The 19,696-nt window shown below is 38.3% G+C and overlaps 1 protein-coding gene across 2 annotated transcripts in view; it reads right to left on the bottom strand.

The window, feature by feature from the left end:
• LOC105477229 (BMP2 inducible kinase) overlaps positions 1-19,575 on the bottom strand; it is a 146,973-nt gene extending 127,398 nt beyond the window's left edge. The window contains exon 1 of one of the 2 annotated variants that reach the window (XM_011733629.3): positions 18,906-19,575. In XM_011733629.3, the coding sequence (XP_011731931.2) occupies positions 18,906-19,077 (172 nt within the window). In that variant the 5' untranslated portion in view covers positions 19,078-19,575. The remainder of the gene's footprint in view (positions 1-18,905) is intronic. The other variant, XM_011733628.3, reaches the window with a different exon arrangement.
• Positions 19,576-19,696: the final 121 nt, after the last annotated feature.

Below are 19,696 nucleotides of genomic sequence, written 5' to 3'. Positions count from 1 at the left end.
GCATTCATAGCACTCTTGAATTTCCCTGCTTATCACTAGTCTCTAGGGCCCCTCATCACAACTCTCATGCATAAAGCTGAAATGAAGGCTAAAATGAAGCCACTACCTTTTGACTTTCCTTTATTGCCAGTCACAACATCCTTTCCCCTACTTTATATCCACTTTATTTCCCGCAGTAGAACAGTCACATTTTAGAAGTAATACCTTTTTATTTTAGCAGAACTGAAAAAGATTACACATTTAGTTCTCTACTAATATTACTCTTTCTCCCTTTTTACATATCAAAACTCCTCCATTCATAAATACAAAGCCTGGATATAGATCACAATCATCCGTTTCACAACTTCCTTCTCACCAGAATATCAGGACCCCCAAAAGCATTAAATTTTAGTGAACTCTTATATATTGCTGTCCAAATTCAGCATTATGCCAACCTCTCCTTGGGACTCCTTTAAGTGGCCTTATAACTGTTAAGTACAAAAATACCTCACCTCTTCCACCAGATTTCCTAAACAGCATCTGCAACTCTTTAACCCATCATCTGTTTTCTCAGATCGCCTTCAATGTTCCCTTCACCCAGTGACCATACTCAGTCACCTCACCTAAACTGCAATTATCTCACAACAGTTAGATAATTAGAGAGCTCTTCCCACGTTCATTTTGTCAACAAATTTTATTAAGTGTCTGTGAAAGTCTCGGGAACACGTTTTAAATAGGACACCGTATGTGTGAGGCTGTAGTCTATTGAGAGAGAAAGACAAAAAAGTTATTATGGCACACTGCGATAAATGTGAGCAAATGTAACTGAAGGACAAACGGTTATAATGAAATAATGATGCTTGGAGATACATAATTCAGCATTCTCTCTTCACTTCAACAAGCCCTGAAATTTCATTGTTTTATGAAGTCTTTTTTGATGAGAACTGATCACATAAGTCAAGAATCTATTGCATACACAGCATCACCGACCTATTTAACTAAACAGGCAAACACTTAATTCACATACCCTCCAATTCAGTGGCTTGTTTATATAATCCATCTTATGATTAAAGATAAATAGTAAACAAACATCCCATAACTTTATGGCAGCTAGCATGATGGCTCACACCTATAATCCCAGCACTTTGGGAGGCTGAGGTGGGAGAATCAACTGAGTCCAGTGGTTCAAGACCAACCTGGAAAACACAGTGAGACCTCGTCTCTATAAAAATTTTAAAAATTAGCCAGGCGCAGTTGCACGCACCCGTAGCCCCAGCCACTCAGGAAGTGGAGGTGGGAGGATCGCTTGAGCCCGGGAGGTCAAAGCTGCAGTGAGCCAAGATCATACTACTGCCATGACAGAGCAAGGACATCTCAAAAGTAAAGGAAAAAAATATATAATTACTACTTTAACACATGCTTAATCTTTTCAAACACTATTAATGCTGAAGTTTAAAAACATATCTCATTCGATCAGGTTCCCAGCATGAAGTGAATGAATCTCCAATTTACTAGTAGATTGTGTTCTGACAGTTTCTAAGTCTACTTTCGGTATTCAGAGTATTTTCCCACAGAAACAGTCTTGTATGTGATTCTTAGGTTCTCAGGTCTGTTTACAGTTTAATACTAACAGTACTATAATACCTAATGACGGTCTATTGAAACTTTTCTATGGAAACATTCATTCAAGGTTCCAACTTGAGAGGCCAAGAATGCATCTCATTGCACCCCAGCAACACAGATTTCACTCAGCCTACCAAACTCAGAAAGGGATTCCCCCCAGATCCAAGATACAACCAGTACCCAAAAGTAACTACAAGCAGAGGTCAGGGAATGAGTCTATGAATTTTACAGCAGTTTCTCGCTTTTCTTTGGTCACTTGGCCTTTTGGGAATATGATGAAAACCATAAGCCCTCTCCCAAGAAAACTGCACATGGATGTCTATGAACCCCAGGCTTATATAACCCCAACTGCAAAGTGCACACTATACAGTGTAAACTGTACACTATAGATCAGCACTGTCTAATATGTCCAATATAATATGAGCCACATACAAAATTTTAAACGTTGTAGTAGCTACATTAACAAGGTAAAAAAAAGTAAAATTAATTTTAATATGTTTTTGGCCCAATATACCCAAAATATTATCATTTCAACATGTAATCAATAGTATAAAAATATTAATAAGGTCTTCTATATTCTTTTCTCAAATCAAGGCTTTTATATCCAAGTGCATTTTATATGTACTGCATATCTCAAATCAATGCAGCAACACAAATTTTAAGTACTCTATAGCCACATGTGGCTACTAGCTACTGTATCAGACAGTTTTATTACACTATACATTGTAGACCCAGACACTCTCAAAGTCTTTTGGCCTCAGGATCCCTTTACATTCCTAAAAATTATCAAAAACCAGAGTGCTTCTGCTTACATGGCTTATATAAATCCATATTACATTAGAAATTAAATCTTAAAATTTTTAAACCTTTATTAATTCATTTAAAATAATAAACTCAGAGCATAATATTTTAATAAAAAATGGCTATCTTTTCAAAAGAGAGACTACAGTGGCACTGTTTAACATGCTTGCAAAACTCTAACATCTGGCTTAATAAGACTGTTGGATTCTCACACCTACTTTGACAGTAAATCTATGATATGTTGTTTTGGTTGAATGAAGTACATAAAGATAATTCAGTCTCACGCAGGTAGGTAGAGGAAAAGGTGAACACTATTTTATAGTCTTTTCAGATAACTATGAATAGTCTATTCTTCTTTGCTATTGTAGCAAAACATTATAATTAGTACTTCTCAAAGGTTCGTTGTAATATGGAATCTAAAACCACATCACTGAATTTTTGGCAATTACAATTAAAATCCAGTGGTCAATCTTGTACTTTGTATTTGTAACATCATGCATTTGGAAAATATAAGTTATACAGATATTCTATTACAGAATTGTTTTAAAAATCACATTTGTTAATATTTATCACCTATATCCTCAGAAAGGCTATTAAAGTAATAGGGAACTGTCAAGCTCACAATGGCTGACACAAGTTTTCTAAAATTCTGATTTTCTTTGAAAGTTCAAATTCCTACATTAATAAGACATGTAATTTGTTTTCCTTGAAGTGACAGGCTCATTTCATCTTTTGAGAAAATGTGTGCCAAATATCCAAGTCTAAATGAATAATCATAGTTTGTCACTGTTTCCAATAAAGATGATACTCTATGAAAAAGGCAGCTACTTCAGCACACAACTCCATCACCCAAGTGCTCTTCCTCAATTACACCATACTGCTTCCTTATGCAGCAAAAGTGCTTTGTGTGTATTTCCCATTTTTTCACATAAGATATTAAAAAGGCATATACTTAAAAATGGCCAGTAAGCACATGAAAAGATGCTCAAAATCACTAATCATTAAGAAAGTGTCCATCTTTTATGTTCTTCTATAACAATATTGTGATTTTCTTCACAGAGGTTCGCACATTTCTCATGAGATAGATAACACTTCATTAGGATGGCTATTATTAAAAAAAGAATTGCAAGTGTTGGTGAGGCAAGGATGTAGAGAAATTGGAGCCCATGTGCAACGCTGTTGGGAATGTAAAATGGTACAGGAACTGTGAACAACAGTAGGGCAGTTCCTCAAAAACATTAAACATAGAATTACCATATGATCCAATAATTCCACTTCTGGATATACACCAAAAAGAAATGAAAGCAGGAACTCAAACGTATACATATTTGTACACCCATATCTACAGCAGCATTATTCACAACAACCAAAAGGTAGAAACAACCCAAATGCCCACAGACAAAATGTGTTATGTATGTACAACTGAATATTATTCAGTCTTAAAAAGGAATGAAATTCTGATGTAGCTACAACACAGATGATACCTTAAAGACATTTTTAAGTAAAATAAGCCAGACACAAAATGCTAAATAATGTTATGATTCCACTTCTATAAGATACGTAGAATAGTCAAATTCATAGAAATGGAAAGTAAATCATGGTTATCAGGGTCTAAAGGAAGAGGGGAAGTGGAAAGTTGGTGTTTGATGGGTATGAAGTTTGTTTAAAATGAAAATTTTCTGGAAATAGTGATGATGAATGCACAACAATTTGAATGTACTTAATGCCACTGAACTGTACACTTAAAAATGGTTATTACGGTGAATCTTATGTATATTTTGAAAAAAAAGAAAAGGTACTCAAGGGCCAAGAGTAATAAAATGCTTTTCACTACCCTTGACTAGTGTTAAGGTGCTTGCAGTGTGAATGTCAATACAGTGTAAACGGTAATTATGTCTTAGCATTATTATGAAAATATTTTTTACCTGATAGACCCTCTATCAAAGGGTCTCGAGGATCCTTTCCCTTGGGGTCCACACACTGCACTTTGAGAACCATTACCAAAATCTATTTTTTCAGAAAGGTCAATTAATGAAGGAAGGAAAGAGTAGGAAAGACCACAAAAGTTTTATTTTTGTTTGTTTTACCTTTTGAAATTAAACAGGCTTACAAGTTGAACAGGATATAAACTGTTCAGGGTATAAACTGGTATACCTTAACAGGTATAAAAAATATTGAGGAACGAGTAACAGTAAGAGAAAAATCAGATAACTGATGGAAAAAAATGGGGGAGAAAAGATGACCAGGGGCTCAGCCTCTAGCTAAAGTGGGAAGGAGAGACAAATATTAGAGCCAGATGGGAGGGGGGAATGGGTTACATTTTTAAAAATTTAATATTATTATTATTATTATTGTTATTTAGACACAAGGTCTCACTCTGTCACCCAAGATGGAGTGCAGTGGCACAATCACAGCTCACTGCGGTCTCGAACTCTACCTTGGCCTCCTGAGGTGTAGGCCACCACGCCAGGCTCTACATTTTGACTTACGAAAAAGCTCATTTTACTCAGAAAAACATATAGACACTAGATGAATGCTGCTTGATAATGATGGTGATACTTCCATAGTTTGAAATATATTAGAAATATTATCTTTTTTTATTTTTTGTACTGAGTTTATTTAGGAAGATATAACATATTGACAATATTGAGTCTTCTTAGCTGGTAACATGAAATAGCTCTCCATTTAGACAAGTTTTATTTTATGTTCTTCTAAACAATATTATAATTTTTTTCACAGAGGTTCTGCACATTTCTCATGAGTTTAGCTCTTAGATGATATATATAGTTTTGCTATTACGAATGTAATTTATTTTCTAATTCATTATTACTGAGATGTAAGAAACTATTAAGCTTTATTTATTTTGTAATTACTACTCTACAAATATTTCTTATAAATCCTAGATGCTTTTCAATATTCTTTTGAGTTTTATACCTAAACAATAATGCCATTTCCAAATAAGTTTAGTTTAGAAAGGTTATCCTTTAATGTTTTAAAATCATAAATCAAGCACCATTCTATTTTAACTTTTTACTTGCCTGTGTATAAAAACATGCCAAATGTATCATAAAAGTAATGCCGTGTCATTTTTAAGGAAACTGTTTTATAATATCATAGGAATTTATATCACTGTAAAGATTCAGATATTTTGTATTCCAAGTTTAAGTCTAAAGCATTTTTGCTGTCATCTAATAAACAAAAACTTAAAAGAACCTTGTTTTCTTTTTACTTTGAACACTACACAAATTTACTAGGTAAAATGCAAATAGGGATCTGATATTACAGCACTTCAGATTCCACGCGTGATAACATTGAACTAGGAACAGAAGAAAAGGGGAGGATAAGAACTTAGCTATATCTCTTCCTCTTTTACCCTCCTCCTTACCGGAGGTCCTCCGTGTTGCTATGCTATATTCAACTGAAGAAGCTAAAGTATTGCACCTTTAAGCTACATACTTTACAGTTCACAAATATATTATTTCATTTATGACTTGTCCTCTCTAGACTGAGAGAACAGTCTACCCTGGGAGAAGTTGGAATTTAAACTTTTAAAATTAATCGTGACATCTTAGCTCAAATAACTGCAGCACATGGTTTGATTGCCTTAGGAAAATACAAAGCAGAAAAGTTTTAACTTAGAAACTCAAGCAAAAATGTTTGAGAATACTTCTTCCACCTCATACTCCTCATGCACCCGGGAATACTGCAGCTGCCTTCAGACTATTAAAAGTCCCCAGGTCCCTTAAGCCAGTTCCAAGTACCCACCCCAATCAAAAGACAATGCCCATAAATACAGGAACTATACCTATAGCTACAGGCCAATGCCTATACAGCATAGGAGCTAATTAAAGAGGCCATAAGTAAAAGTACTTAGGCATAAGGAAAAAAATGAAAAAAAGAAAAAAAGAAAGAGGCCATAACTACTAGAAAGAGTGCTGGTCACAAGAACTAAGTTCTACTCTCCACAATGAACACTAATAATGTGACTTTGGGTTCATTCACTACTCCCTTTTCTCATTGTTAAATGAGGGAACTAAATTTGGACAATCACTACAATTATGGGAAATTTAATGAAGCACTAGTATTTTCAAAGAAAGACTATGAGTCCAACAATACCAATTGCGATTAATATAATACTTAGGATATTTTCCGAAAGAGGCTCCGAGAACGTCCTATTTTTAATTCAGGTTCTTACACATCGTTCCCTATTATTTCGTCTTCCAAAGCAAAAGAAAAAAAGAAAACAAAAATCGTGGAATTGACCTTATACTATCCATAATGGCCCACCACAACTTTTTGAAATACCTTTAGTGTATTTAAAAAAAAAAAAAAAAAAAAAAAAAAACAGCCACTATTCTAAGATGATAACAAATCTGAACTTTGAATCTGTATATAAGGGTTTCTCAAGTTAGAAATTTATGGGCATTAGTTACATCCAACCTTGAACACTATGGCTTCATACAGCCCTTACAAATGCACTTCCAACATTTCCTATGGATAGGCAAAAAATACCATACACAAACACATATTTTAAAAAATAAAACTCATGAGTTTGCAATATTTCTGAAGTTCCCACTGCACTGAGGTGAAAAACTATAAAATCCTTAACAGCTACCTTCACTTGTTTAAAAATAAAAACAAGTACCAATTTGGGTTGACATCCTTAGAATTTCTCCTCTGGGTTGTACAAACAACATTTTGCTAAAAGATGAAAATTTACCAAAGATTTAGCAATCCAGTTAACTATTCACTAGGATTTAAACTGAGCTGTCTAGATGAGTTACCTATAATACTGCGCTAATGAAACTAAGGATCTATTCCAATTTCAATTTAGGCCTATTAGGTAGACAAAAAAAAAAATCCTTAGATCCACATTACTGCACGTAACAGTTAACTATCTTACATACGCCTGTTAGTGATCATAGAAGACACCATAAAAAGCCTATGCACAGCTGAGCATATATACACCCAACCTCTGAAGAAATAATTCAGAATACATGTCCTACTGATCATGAGTCAGTAGCAACTTTTTTTTCTATATCTGTGTAAAAACATAGGCCATTAACATTCAATGGAAGAGAGTCTGTGATGCAGGCAAGAGAATGAAAAAGTGGGTAATTGCCAGTGATGCATAATTCCACTTCCTAGAAAAATAGTCCTGACAAGATTCAGAAAAAAAAAAAAAAATTACTTATTAGTAGTATCTTTATGATTCAGAAAGAATAGTAAAACCTAACCACACCACTGACAATCTCATTCAAAAGAGAATACTTATGTAAAAAGTTCCAGGCAGCCCTAACAATGGTCCAATTAGCACAAAGCAAAATAAGTAAATATAACATTTAGGCAACGGGAAGTAGTGTACTGGAACCCTCTCTTCCAGAAAATGAAAGAATAGTCAAGGATGGTTTGCTACCTTCTGACCTTTAGGCCAGGCTTACAAATTTCCTAATCTAAAAGCAAACTCAATGTCTTTCTACCTAGAAAATAAGTACCTTTAATATCATACAGTCCAGTTAGAGGAATCCCCAAAGTTAATGCTCACTTGTTTCCCTCCCCAGGAGCCTTAAGGAGATGAGATCCCCTTCTTTTTCCTAATCCCCTCATCCTCTTAGACACCATTCATCCCATTAAGCCTTGGTACTACCCGCCACTCAAGATAAAGCCATACACAGCTGACCATCCCCAAAACTGTTTCTTCTTAAGATTAGTTATCCAAAGCACATACTTTACACCTACCCAGCTCCCATTCTGTCTAACGGTAGTGGCTCAAGGGAACTCAGGCTAGAACATTTTGAGTCACATCTAATACAAGCAATGCAGTACCCACAAAACAAAGATGTACTATACATGTCACCATAACAGAAATAAAACAGGCTAGGAGTCCAAAAATAAATCTGGTAGTATTTTTTCATCCATCTATTTAAGGTTAGAACTACATTATTACCAAATATCTCTATCTCCTTACTTTAAAATGGACAGAACTTCAAAAACAGGGTCAGCCTTCTCCTAAACATCAACTGAACAGTTTGATATGTCAAGTATGGCTGCTATCCAATTGTTTCATAGTAATTTGCAGCAAGCCCTCTGATTACTTTTCAAAACCGAAACTCAACCTCTTACAGAGGTACTGAATACTATCACGAATACAGCACTGCAAGAGATAAAAGATGAATACAAGGCCAAGCATGGTGCCTCACACCTGTAATCCCAGCACTTTGGGAGGCCAAAGCAAGAGGACCATTTTAGGCCAGGAGTTCAAACCCAGCCTGGATAACAAAACAAGATCCCATCTCTACCAAATATTTTAAAAATAATGAGGGGGAAAAAAGAATGAATACAAGATAAGCTTTAAAAGAATTAAATTTCAAAGTAGAGAAAACTACACATTTTATTAGCATTGAACAAAGCTATTTAAGATAAGTGCTATATGAGTAACAGTTGCTAAGCAGAGCAAGGGAAGGCATAATTACACTTATTTTATTGTAGATAGGGTTTCAGGAAAAAATAAAGATTGCAAAAAAGTAACTATTTTAAATATATCCTACAAGACCCAATTTTTAACAGAATGGTGGAGGCCAGTATTTGCATTCTGGGCAAACATAACAACATAAGCTAAAAAACAGAAATGGGAAAGTGTAGCAAGGTGGCACATGCCTATTGTCCCAACTATCTGGGAGGCTGAGGCAAGAGGACTGCTTGAGGCCAGTAGCTCAAGGCTGCAATGAACTATGATCACACCACTGCACTCCAGCCTAGCCAACACAACCTTGTCTCAAAACACACACACATACGCGCGCACACACACACACACACACACACACACAGGCACAAATTGGGTAGCTTATAAGCAATAGAATGTCTTACTGTTATGGAGACTGGAAATCCAAGACCAAGGTGCTGGCAAATTCAGTGTCTGGTAAGGGCTTGTTTCCTCATAGATGGCCATCTTCTAACTCTACCCTCAAATACTGGAAGGGATAAGGGATCTCTCTGGGACCTCTTTTATAAGGGCATTAATTCCATTCATGAGGGCTCTTATGACCTAATCAATTCCCAAGGGCCCCATCACTAAATATCATCACCTGGGGGGTTGGGATTTCAACATACGAATTGGGGGAGGAGTCACAAACATTCAGACGATAGCAGAAAGCTGGAGAGAAGTGCAGAAAATATCAAGCATAAGAGTGTAATATACATAGGGAGTAAGAGTGAGAGATTAAGGCTAGAGAGGTGGGTTGGAGGTCACACTGCAGAGGGTCCTGAATCGTAGAGTAATCAGTTTGTACTTTACTTGGTTAGGCAAATAAGAGAGTGACATGAGCATAAGTCCATTTTAGGAAGAATAAGCTGAAAGGAATACAAGAACTGGTTTGGCAAGGAAAGAGTCTGAAAGAACAGTCCAAATGCTAATATAATTCTCTAAATGAGATGTATTAAGGACCCAAATTAGGGCTGACAGCATTGGAAACAAAAAGTACCCAATTTCCCATACATATCATGGGTAAACTTTCTATCTGTAAACTTAATCGGAGAAAGTACTGTCACACCTCCTCCTCATATATTCTTTTTGAATAAAAAGGTTTTGTTACTTTCTAATACTCTCTAAAATATATATATTGTGCATGAGTCTCTTAGAAAACACAATCAAGATAGTAAAATGAGCAATTAAGGTGGCATGCCCACTGAAACTAAATAGTATTCTGAAATGTCACACAATTTAATTTGAGTTTCTACCCAGATCTCAAGGAGTAGCATGTAAGGCAACTTCTTTGAAAAGACCTTTTTCCAATGATTAAAAAATAATTTTAGGTCGGGCACAGTGACTCATACCTGTAATCCCAGCACTTTGGGAAGCCAAGGTAGGCAGATCACCTGAGGTCAAAAGTTAGAGACCAGCCTGGCCAACATGGTGAAACCCCATCTCTACTAAAAATACAAAAATTAGCCAAGTGTGGTGGCAAGAACCTGTAATCCCAGCTACTTGGGAGGCTGAGGCAGGAGAATCGCTTGAACCCAGGAGGCAGAGGTTGCAGTGAACCAAGATCGAACCACTGCACTCCAGCCTGGGCAACAGAGCAAGACTCCATCTTGAAAATAATAAAATAAAAATAATTTTATACTTTAGGATTAAAAAATAAATTGCCATTCCATTGTAAAGTCTGTCAAAGAACTCAAATTGTATAACGACCAAACACAATCCTTTCATTACGGTCTCAATCCTGAAATTGTTCATTGCTCTTCCTCCCTATCCCATGCTCCTCACTTATCAAAAACAGCAGTAAAAATCAGTTATATAGACAGAATCCAAGAATACTAAAATGGAACAGGATGTTACAAACTCATTTTATCCACTTCATTTTTTTCTTGAGGAAACTGAAGTCAAAACGTCACAATGCAAGTTAGAGGCAGAACAGGGATTACCAGCTGGTATTTTTCCCCCTGACAGATGCGTCCAAGAAGGCACTATTTCAAAGATAATTAAAAATGTTAAAATGGGCAAACTAGTAGCAACAATCATTCTATATTTTTAAATAATACTGACTGCAAAACGCCTCTAATGTTACTGCAATTCTACAAGACTAGGATAAACCAAAAACAAAGTCTCTCTGTAGAAAAGGCCTTACAACCACTTTCCTGCAGAGAGAGACTTTTGAAACAGTTAGCAGACATGTGCTGACTGACCTCATTTGTAAAGCTGATACACATAGACAAAGAATCTCCAAATTAACTAAGTGCCTAACTATTTAAAACAGCTCAGTCATTAACTACTCAACTTCCCAACTTAGTCTCCTAAAAATAGCAAGCTGTGGGTAGATGAATGGTTCACCAGATGCATGCAAGATAAAACTAAGGAATAAACAGTCCCAATCCCTTGGAGATGAAATATTATACCCGACCACTAGAAAAGTGTGGCAGCTTTGAAATGGTAGTTCAGGACTCTTAATTTTGGAACCCCAAGTCAAGGCTTTAATCATTTTGATAGCTACCAAATGAGCTCTAATAGATGTATATGAAACTATTTCAAGTTTTGACAAAAAAATAGGAGGGAAATGGTGAAAGAAAACCGAGATAATATACAAGATCAGAAAGAACACTATAGAAAACTCAGGATCAACATAAGGACATCCATCTCACTTTCTAATACGTTCTCTAACATTAACATCATCAAGGACCTTTCCAAGTTTCCCTCCTGTGCACCCCATGATCAAACATACTAACAAATATTAATTCATTTTCATTATTTTTAAAATATCAAAGACAGAGCCTTTTCAATCTGCCCAGCATGAGAATGTCAGTATTAACCACAATAGTCGACTACAGCCTAAAAGCAAAGATATTCGGCATGTTTGTACAATTTAGCACTTTTATTTTTATATATATATATATATATATATATATATATTTTTTTTTTTTTTTTTTTTTTTTTTTTTGAGACAGCATCTTGCTCTGTCACCCAGGCTGGAGTACAATGGCTCTATCTCACCACACTGCAACCTCTGCCACCCAGGCTCAAGGGATTCTCCTGCCTCAGCCTCCTGAGTAGCTGTTATTACAGGCACATGCCACTATGCCTAATATTTGTACTTTTAGTAGAGACAGGGTTTCACCCTGTTGGCCAGGCTGGTCTTGAACTCCTGGCCTCAAGTGATCTACCTGTCTCGGCCTCCCAAAGTGCTGGGATTACATGCGTGAGCCATCATGCCCATTCTGTACAATTTAGCTCCTTTACTGGAGATAAATGCACTATAAATTTCCACTATTTTTTTTGGAACACTGAAAATTTAGAATTGTTTTAGTGTCAGTAGCTTGTCATTGAATAAAACTGCTACCTCTAGAGGAAATACATCAATGGACAATCAAAATTACATCCTAGGAGCTATCACTACAATAATAACATAACCCAAAAGACAACCATTTGTTAATAATATTGTATATAGTGTCCTTTGTTGCAAATAATTTCCATTTTATTGTAAAATCATATGCTACTATAAAAGTCAAAATTTTATACAGCTGACTGAAACTTGAAAATTCAATATGGCTGAGGTACACATAATTATCCAACAAACTATTCAGATATTTTGCAAACATAAATGTGATATTTATTCAGGATAAATGTGACACCAAATATATAATCAAGTCACTACAATTTCCAAATCAGATTTCACTGAAAGCTTATAACTAAATCTGAACTTAAAAGTTCACTCATATTTATGAGAAGATTTGTCAATGCACTGTTAGGTACTGTCACACATTATCTTCTCTAATCTTCATAATAGATATTACCCCCTTGTTTCAGAAGAGGAAACAATGTTTTCTAAGAGCTTAATTAAACAACAAAAAAAGGTGCTGAGTAAGTACTACCGGACAACTGAAAGCACAGGCGAACAGACCTTGTTTCTACACTCAAAAAGCTCAGCACCCAAAAAAAGCTGCCAAAATCAACCACAAAATGTAAAACAATTTCACAACTGCATGTAACATACTTTTTTAAAAACTCAGTCACCTTTGTAGGATAAATAAAAATATAACGTCAATAAAGCAAGATAACTACAAGGGGGCATCTGGGTTATTTTTTTTTCCTTTCCTGTTTCAAGTTGCTAAGTGAAACTACACTGCCTTAACTGCTGTTTGTCTTCACCAAACTAGAAAGTTCAGAGCCCTCTGGCCTAAGTACAAAACCTCTGATGGTCCAGTAAAGAGCCCTCCATGGGTGCTCTTCAATTTGCAAATTAGGCCTTAAATTCTACTGAAGATCATCATCTGATTAAAAAGAAAAAAGAAAAAGAAAAGTCAAACATCATTTCCTTTGAGAAGTAGCTGAATGTTTACAGTATGGCCAACTTGTGTGATACAGTATCAATTAAAACAGAGTCTGTCTAGCCTTAAGAATTTTACTATCTGGTAGTGGAGGTGACAGAGGAACAGTAGTTAACAACCTTAGTGTTTCTGGGTGCTTACATAATTCCATCTCAAGACAGGTTAAATGTGACAAGAGGGGAAAAAGCAAATAGTTACAAGCGTCTACAGAAAGGAGGAAGTGATCATAACCATTACTTAGGAAACAGGGATTACAAAGGCGAAGGCAGAGTGCTAGGCAAGTACAAGATTGTGGAGCACATTGCGCCAGGCGCAAAGAGTATTCACCCAGCAAATAATTACAGGTAAGCTTTTAAAGATAAGAAGTGAGCATGAATAACTGTGAATGCCAGGCCAAAAAATGTGATCAAGTAAGATGACTTTGCAGCAACACAACTGTTCACTCTCTCCCCTTCTTGAAATACTCTCAAGTTTCCAGGTACCAGAGCATCCTGGTATTCCTCATACCTCTCTAGCACCTTCTTCTTAGTCTTCTTCGCCCGCTCTAAATCAGTGGTACTCAACAAATGGTTCCTGAACCAGCAGCATCTGTATCACTGAAAGAGTGGGCCTCACTCAGACATAATCAAAAGTTGAGGACTGTCCTCAGCACATTGTGTTTTACCAAATCCTCTGAATGTTTACAATGAATACTAATGTCTGAGACGGATACACTAGAGGAGTCCTTCAATGAGCACCTTCTCATTCCTACACTCTCCCTACATCCATCCTCTCCCAGGGCTTTAAATAACAGCCAGGGGCTCACTAATCAATCAGAAGTACCATCTCTAAGCCCAAACACCTTTGCTGAGTTCCAGACCACATACCCAACTTCCCATTTGATATTTCCTCTCAGATATCTCATACAAACACGTCTCTAAACATGTCTAGAACTACAGGCTGTCCTCCAAACACCTCAAAAAAATAAAATAAAAAATCTGTTCCTTCCTTATGTTCACAAATGGTACTTTCACCTGACAGATACATAAGCAAGTCATTCCTAACACTTCCTATGACCACCACAAGGTCTTCCCATTTAAGCATTATCATCTTCATCTCCACTGTCACCATTCTAACCTTATAATTTGTATACCTCTCTACACAGCAATCAGCATGATCTTGTAAAAATACAAATCAGAGCATGTCACTGCCCCAATTCAAATCCTTCAACAGCTTCCCGTTGCATTTCAGATAAAACCTAAACTCCTCAGCATGGTATACTAAGCCCTGGACCCTGGTTACCTTGCCAACATCATCTTGGATCTCTCTTACATGTGATTTATTCACTGTAGTCCACAGCTCTGAGCATATTTCAGTTTCTGAAACTTCCTTCCCTCGCATAGAGACTTCAGTCTTCATGACATACTTCAGGTCACCCCGACCTCACACCTCTGTTTTTACCTAACTTTTTTCATCCTTCAGGTTTCTGCTGAAAGATCAAAAAGGCCTTCCTTGACCCCCCAAACTGAATTGTCTCATAAAACCCTGCACATTGTCTTCACAACACATATCAAAAATCTTAACTATAGTAACTTGGTGATTTTGGTTTGCTTGTTTAGCATTTATCTTCCACACTAATCTGTAAGTTTCATAGGCCAGAAGAATACCTCCACTATTGTCCTCTACTATGTTAAGTAGCACCTAGCAGTGCTTAGCACACAAAAGGCATTTAACGAAGTTGTGTAGTAGTTAACAGTTGTTGATATTTTTATTTGATCCTCCCCTTCTTTCTATCCTCTCTGTCTTCTCTTGGGAATGTTAACTTAGAAGTTACTGGGCAGCCACAGATTGTTTCTGCAAATGAGATGTAACGCTTAAATCCATCATTTCCCTACTAATTTACAGTGCAAAATCAGATGTATAGCACAACCTTCCTGAAAAATTAACAATGAGAACTGGCTAATACTTTGCTTATCTAAGCATTTAACTCTAAGAGAAATACCGAGCTATTTCTAAAGAACCCTGTAGTAAATTCCTGGCCTCCAATTACTACCAAGCCAATAACCCCCAACACCCATCTCAGTAAATCTTACCCACATCACCATATTCACACTATCATTCTATCCAGCCCCCATAACCTCGTGATTACATTATCTCAACAAGTTATCTCTGCTCTCCCAGTCTCAACACCCCATTTTAGACCGACTTTGTACCAAGGACATTTAGAGAAAACAGTGTCCCCTACTCAAAAACCAACTTATTATCAATCAGTACTAAATTCCTCAGACTAGCACCAAAGGCTTGTTATGCAAAGGTGATGCCTGTGGTCAACAAGCCAATACTAGGTTTTAGTAAAAACCTGGAAGGTTACATTGAATTAATTATATGAGCCTGACAATTTGTCACTGTTTGAAGCTAAAACCAACATATGGCTCTCCCTCATTTCTACAGACCAAAGTTGGGATCTGCTTAGCAAAGACTCCTAAACAGTTTTTGAGAAAAAAACATGAACTGCCTCACTATGCTATCAGTCCTTTAAACCTTGAGGAGGAACTAAAAGGTGCAAGTTCTATTTTCAGACATTTATGTGCTTGACTACAAAGATATTATGATGCAAAGTATATATAATGTTTCAGAGAGAAAACTTTTTAACAGTTTAGTTATAACATACAACCTACCCCTGAGAATATGCTTTTTAAATTATAGACATAAAATGTGTATATACATATCTACCTATAACAATGGTTGCTCCTCATTAGTTGGGGATACTATATTTGCAAATTCATCTACTCACTAACATTTGTACCCCCAAAATCATTACTCATAGCACTTCCACTGTCATCTGCAGACATGTGCACAATTGTGAAAAATGTGAGTCTACTGACGTGCACATTCTTGCTTCAGCTTACATACTGTAAACAAGTGTCCTTTTCATGGTCTATTTAGTGCCATGTTTTTCTCATTTTTGTGCTTGCTATTGGTGATTTCACTGTTGAAAACAGTCCCCAAACATAGTGCTAAAGTGCTGTCTAGTGTTCAAGGAGCAAAGACTACAGAGAAAACACAAATGTTAGATAATCTTCATTGAGGCATGAGTTACAGAGCTGTTGGCCATGATTTCAATGTTAATAAATCAACCAAATATATTAAATAAGGTGCGTTTTAGGCTGCAACACACATAAAACAAGGTTGTATCTTAATCAGTTGACAAAAATGATGTGACCAGAGGTTTTCAGGAATCTAATACTGTAGTAGGAGCAGTGCTTCAGTATTTGCTAATCCAGTTTTCACGGTGACCTTTTGGAACGTAACTAATTATATACAAATAACAAGAGAGATGGACTGATTTATTGAAAAGACACTGCAGAGGTCATTATAAGTAAGCTACCAATGTTTGCAGGAGCATGGCAAAAACACTTCAGGGCACAGCATCTACCGGGTCTTCCCAACTCTGTTTAAAAAACTTTGGGCCAAAGCAAAAAATGCAAAACCTACCAAGTTTGTGCTTTGGTCTGTCTTAGCTTCCACCCCTTTTCCTACTCAGTGGTATGCCTCTCCCCAAATCAAGTACTCTTAAATTTCAAGGCATTTTCACAAGCACATGGCCCAATCTAATGATCAGGCAGATCTATCAATTATTGATTAATCAAACTTAAATGCGAACTACACTTGTGCTTAAACATCTTGTCTAAATTGTGGCACTATTTGGAAGGGAGAGGGGATATTAAGCATCTGAAATAAGAACAGACCGGCCAGGATCAAAAAGTAAACTGATTATACATAGACAATTTCAGTTGTGTGGGTGATGGAGACAGAAAAAACATACAAGGAAAGAAAAGCTAGGCCTTGGCCTCCCTTCCAGGAAATTAAAGCTGGGGTGTAGCATGGAGAAGTTTCATCTTCCAAAAGGATTTCTTCAACCCTTGCTTCCTCCTAGCATTTGATTGTCGATTTTTCAAAAGAAAGGATACATTTATGGCAAAAGTCAGTGGAACACTCTAACAGTGACATTAGCGCTTGAAATAAATTTTTATTCTTCGCTGTGGTTGAACGAACTCTCCTTTTGAAATTCATCTTTATTTTTTATTTTCCAAAATTATTTTTTATTGAAAATGGCTTGCTTAGGGTAGTGATAAGATATGCTTAGGGTAGTGAGTGATACCAGTTACAAATTCAAAACCTAGTTTGTGAAATGTCAACATTTTTTTTTTCTATTAAATAAAACACCCTTTTGGGATCTGGTGGAATGAAGTGAGTGTAACACTACTCAAGCTACACTTCAATTAGTTATTAAAACTATTCAAAGACAGAATATGGCATTTGAGTTAATAGCCATGTGTTTTTAAAACCTACAACACAATCTAAACCAACAATTGAAATTCATGTGTAATAAAGAGCTAGAAAACTTCATAGTATAGTAAATCTTTAATAAGTACCACTCACCACATATTCATTCTTCTGAAAAACTAAGGATCCTCCTTCTCCCACCTCTCCAAGTTTCGGCTAAGATCATTATTCTGAGCAATGGTTCACGACACAATGTGTACAACTCAGTAATTCACGATTTCTTTCTCTTTCAAATATTTTATACAAAAATATTCAGGTTTTTTCCCTTGTGCTAATTTACTGTTGTTTATAGCATTTCAAAAATACAAGCAAAATCTCAGTCTACTGTTTTCAAACCACATCAACGTCTAACTCTCGGAGAACTTAATCCACTCTTCGATTTCTTTTATCTTAACTATAGAACTCAAAAGGGCCATTTATCAACAAAAAGTATTTCTTTTAAAGAGTTCATTTTGTAATGTCATTTTGCAATTAAAAACTCAAAGGCCAATGAAGCATGAAGCACACAGGGCAAGTATTTTCTACAAGGCAATTATGCCAGAAATACAAAACTAAATTCCAAGTTTTTATTTTAAAATGCAGTAAACTTTTTTTGTAAGTAGACTTCTACCTGCCGTCATAACCTGTTCCAGGTCATGAAGGACCGACCACAAAACTTCGCAAAAGAAAATTAACCTGCTTTCATATCACCTTTTAAACTACTATCAGAGAGACATACTGGGAGGGCATGAATAGCACCTTGTCCAACAGAGAAGATTCTAAATAACAAACACAAATGGGCTTCAAGTTTATCTGCTTCTCAGTGCAACCTACTAACTGAATTTAGAGCAAAGGATCACCTCCAACACGCACACATGCACACAAATACATTGTTTTTCAACATATGACTGAACTGCAGCAAACCCGAGCTTGACACCAGGGGCTGCAGGGTCCTATGCCCTGCAGCGCGGGTGGAGGCTCAGATGAAGAGGCCAACGCATGACACTCGTCTGAGCCACAGCTGGCAGAACAGAGCTTCAATCCTGCTCGATCTGACCCTCTAATGAGTCACTGGCCCAATCACAACACCTACCCACTTCCTAGCACGTCTTCTATCTATTTTCTCGCGTCAAAAAGCACAGAAAATGATTTAAACTAGGTATGAGAGAACTGTGCACCGGCCAGATCAGCCAGCGGCAAGAAAAGCCAGCTTAAGAGAGAAAGCCCGAGTCACTCTTTTAAGAGTCCCCGCTGGCCCGGCAGCGGAGGAACAACGGGGTATAAAAGTCAGTTCGGAGGGCGATGACCCGGAGAAGCCGCCGCCACACCCCAACCCTCCCTCACCTGCCTGTCCGAGCCTCCCCGGACGCCCGTACCTTCGGCCAGCGACTCTTCCAGGGTGACCTGGTGGCGGCCGACCGCGAACACCCGGACCCCTACGGACGAGCCGCCGGAGCCGCAGCCGGCCCCGGCCCCGCCAGCCCCGCCACCCGCCGCTCCGCCGCCGCTGCCGCCCTCCGACTTGGGCATCCGAGAGAACTTCTTCATGGTCCCGCCGGCGTGCTGGAGGGCGCAGGGAGCGCGCAAGGGCGAGGGAGAGGGCAAATCCCTGGCCCGGCGCGCAGCCGGGCGTCCGCAAGGGGTCGCCGCCCCTGGCCGGTCCAAGCGTCCGTGCGCGCTGCGGCCCGCCAAACCTCACATTCTGCGCTCCCCAAGCGCACAGCCCGGGCCCCGCCGCCCGCTCCGCGGCTCCGCTGCAGCTGCCCAGCTCCCGCAGAGGGCGGTGGGGAGGGTGGGGACGGGGCGGGGCGCGAGGGGGCGGGTCTGATTGCAGGGGCGACGCCGCCGCCTCCGCAAGTGCCCCAAGCGCCCCGCCGCCTCACTAAGCGCCTGGAGCGCAAGCCGGGGTAGAGGGAGAGAGCGAAGGAGGCGGGGCGGCCGGCCCCTCCAGGGAGTGGGCTGGACGTCTCTGGCCGCAAACCCGCAGTACCGCAGCCCGTCGCGCTGCCGCCGCCCCAGCCGGACCAGAGCCGCCCGCCACTCGTGGCCGTTGGCGGGGGTGGGGGGCGCTGCTGCCTACCGCTCACTGAGGCCGGGCGCCTCGCGCAGGCGCGCTGCCCGCGCCGCCGGAAGTGACGGTTCCGGCTCTTGTCACGTGGAGGGGGAC

This window comes from Macaca nemestrina, chromosome 3 (genome assembly GCF_043159975.1).
Source record: "Macaca nemestrina isolate mMacNem1 chromosome 3, mMacNem.hap1, whole genome shotgun sequence".
In the NCBI taxonomy this organism is placed as follows: Eukaryota; Metazoa; Chordata; class Mammalia; order Primates; family Cercopithecidae; genus Macaca; species Macaca nemestrina.
This window is presented reverse-complemented; position numbering and strand designations above follow the sequence as displayed.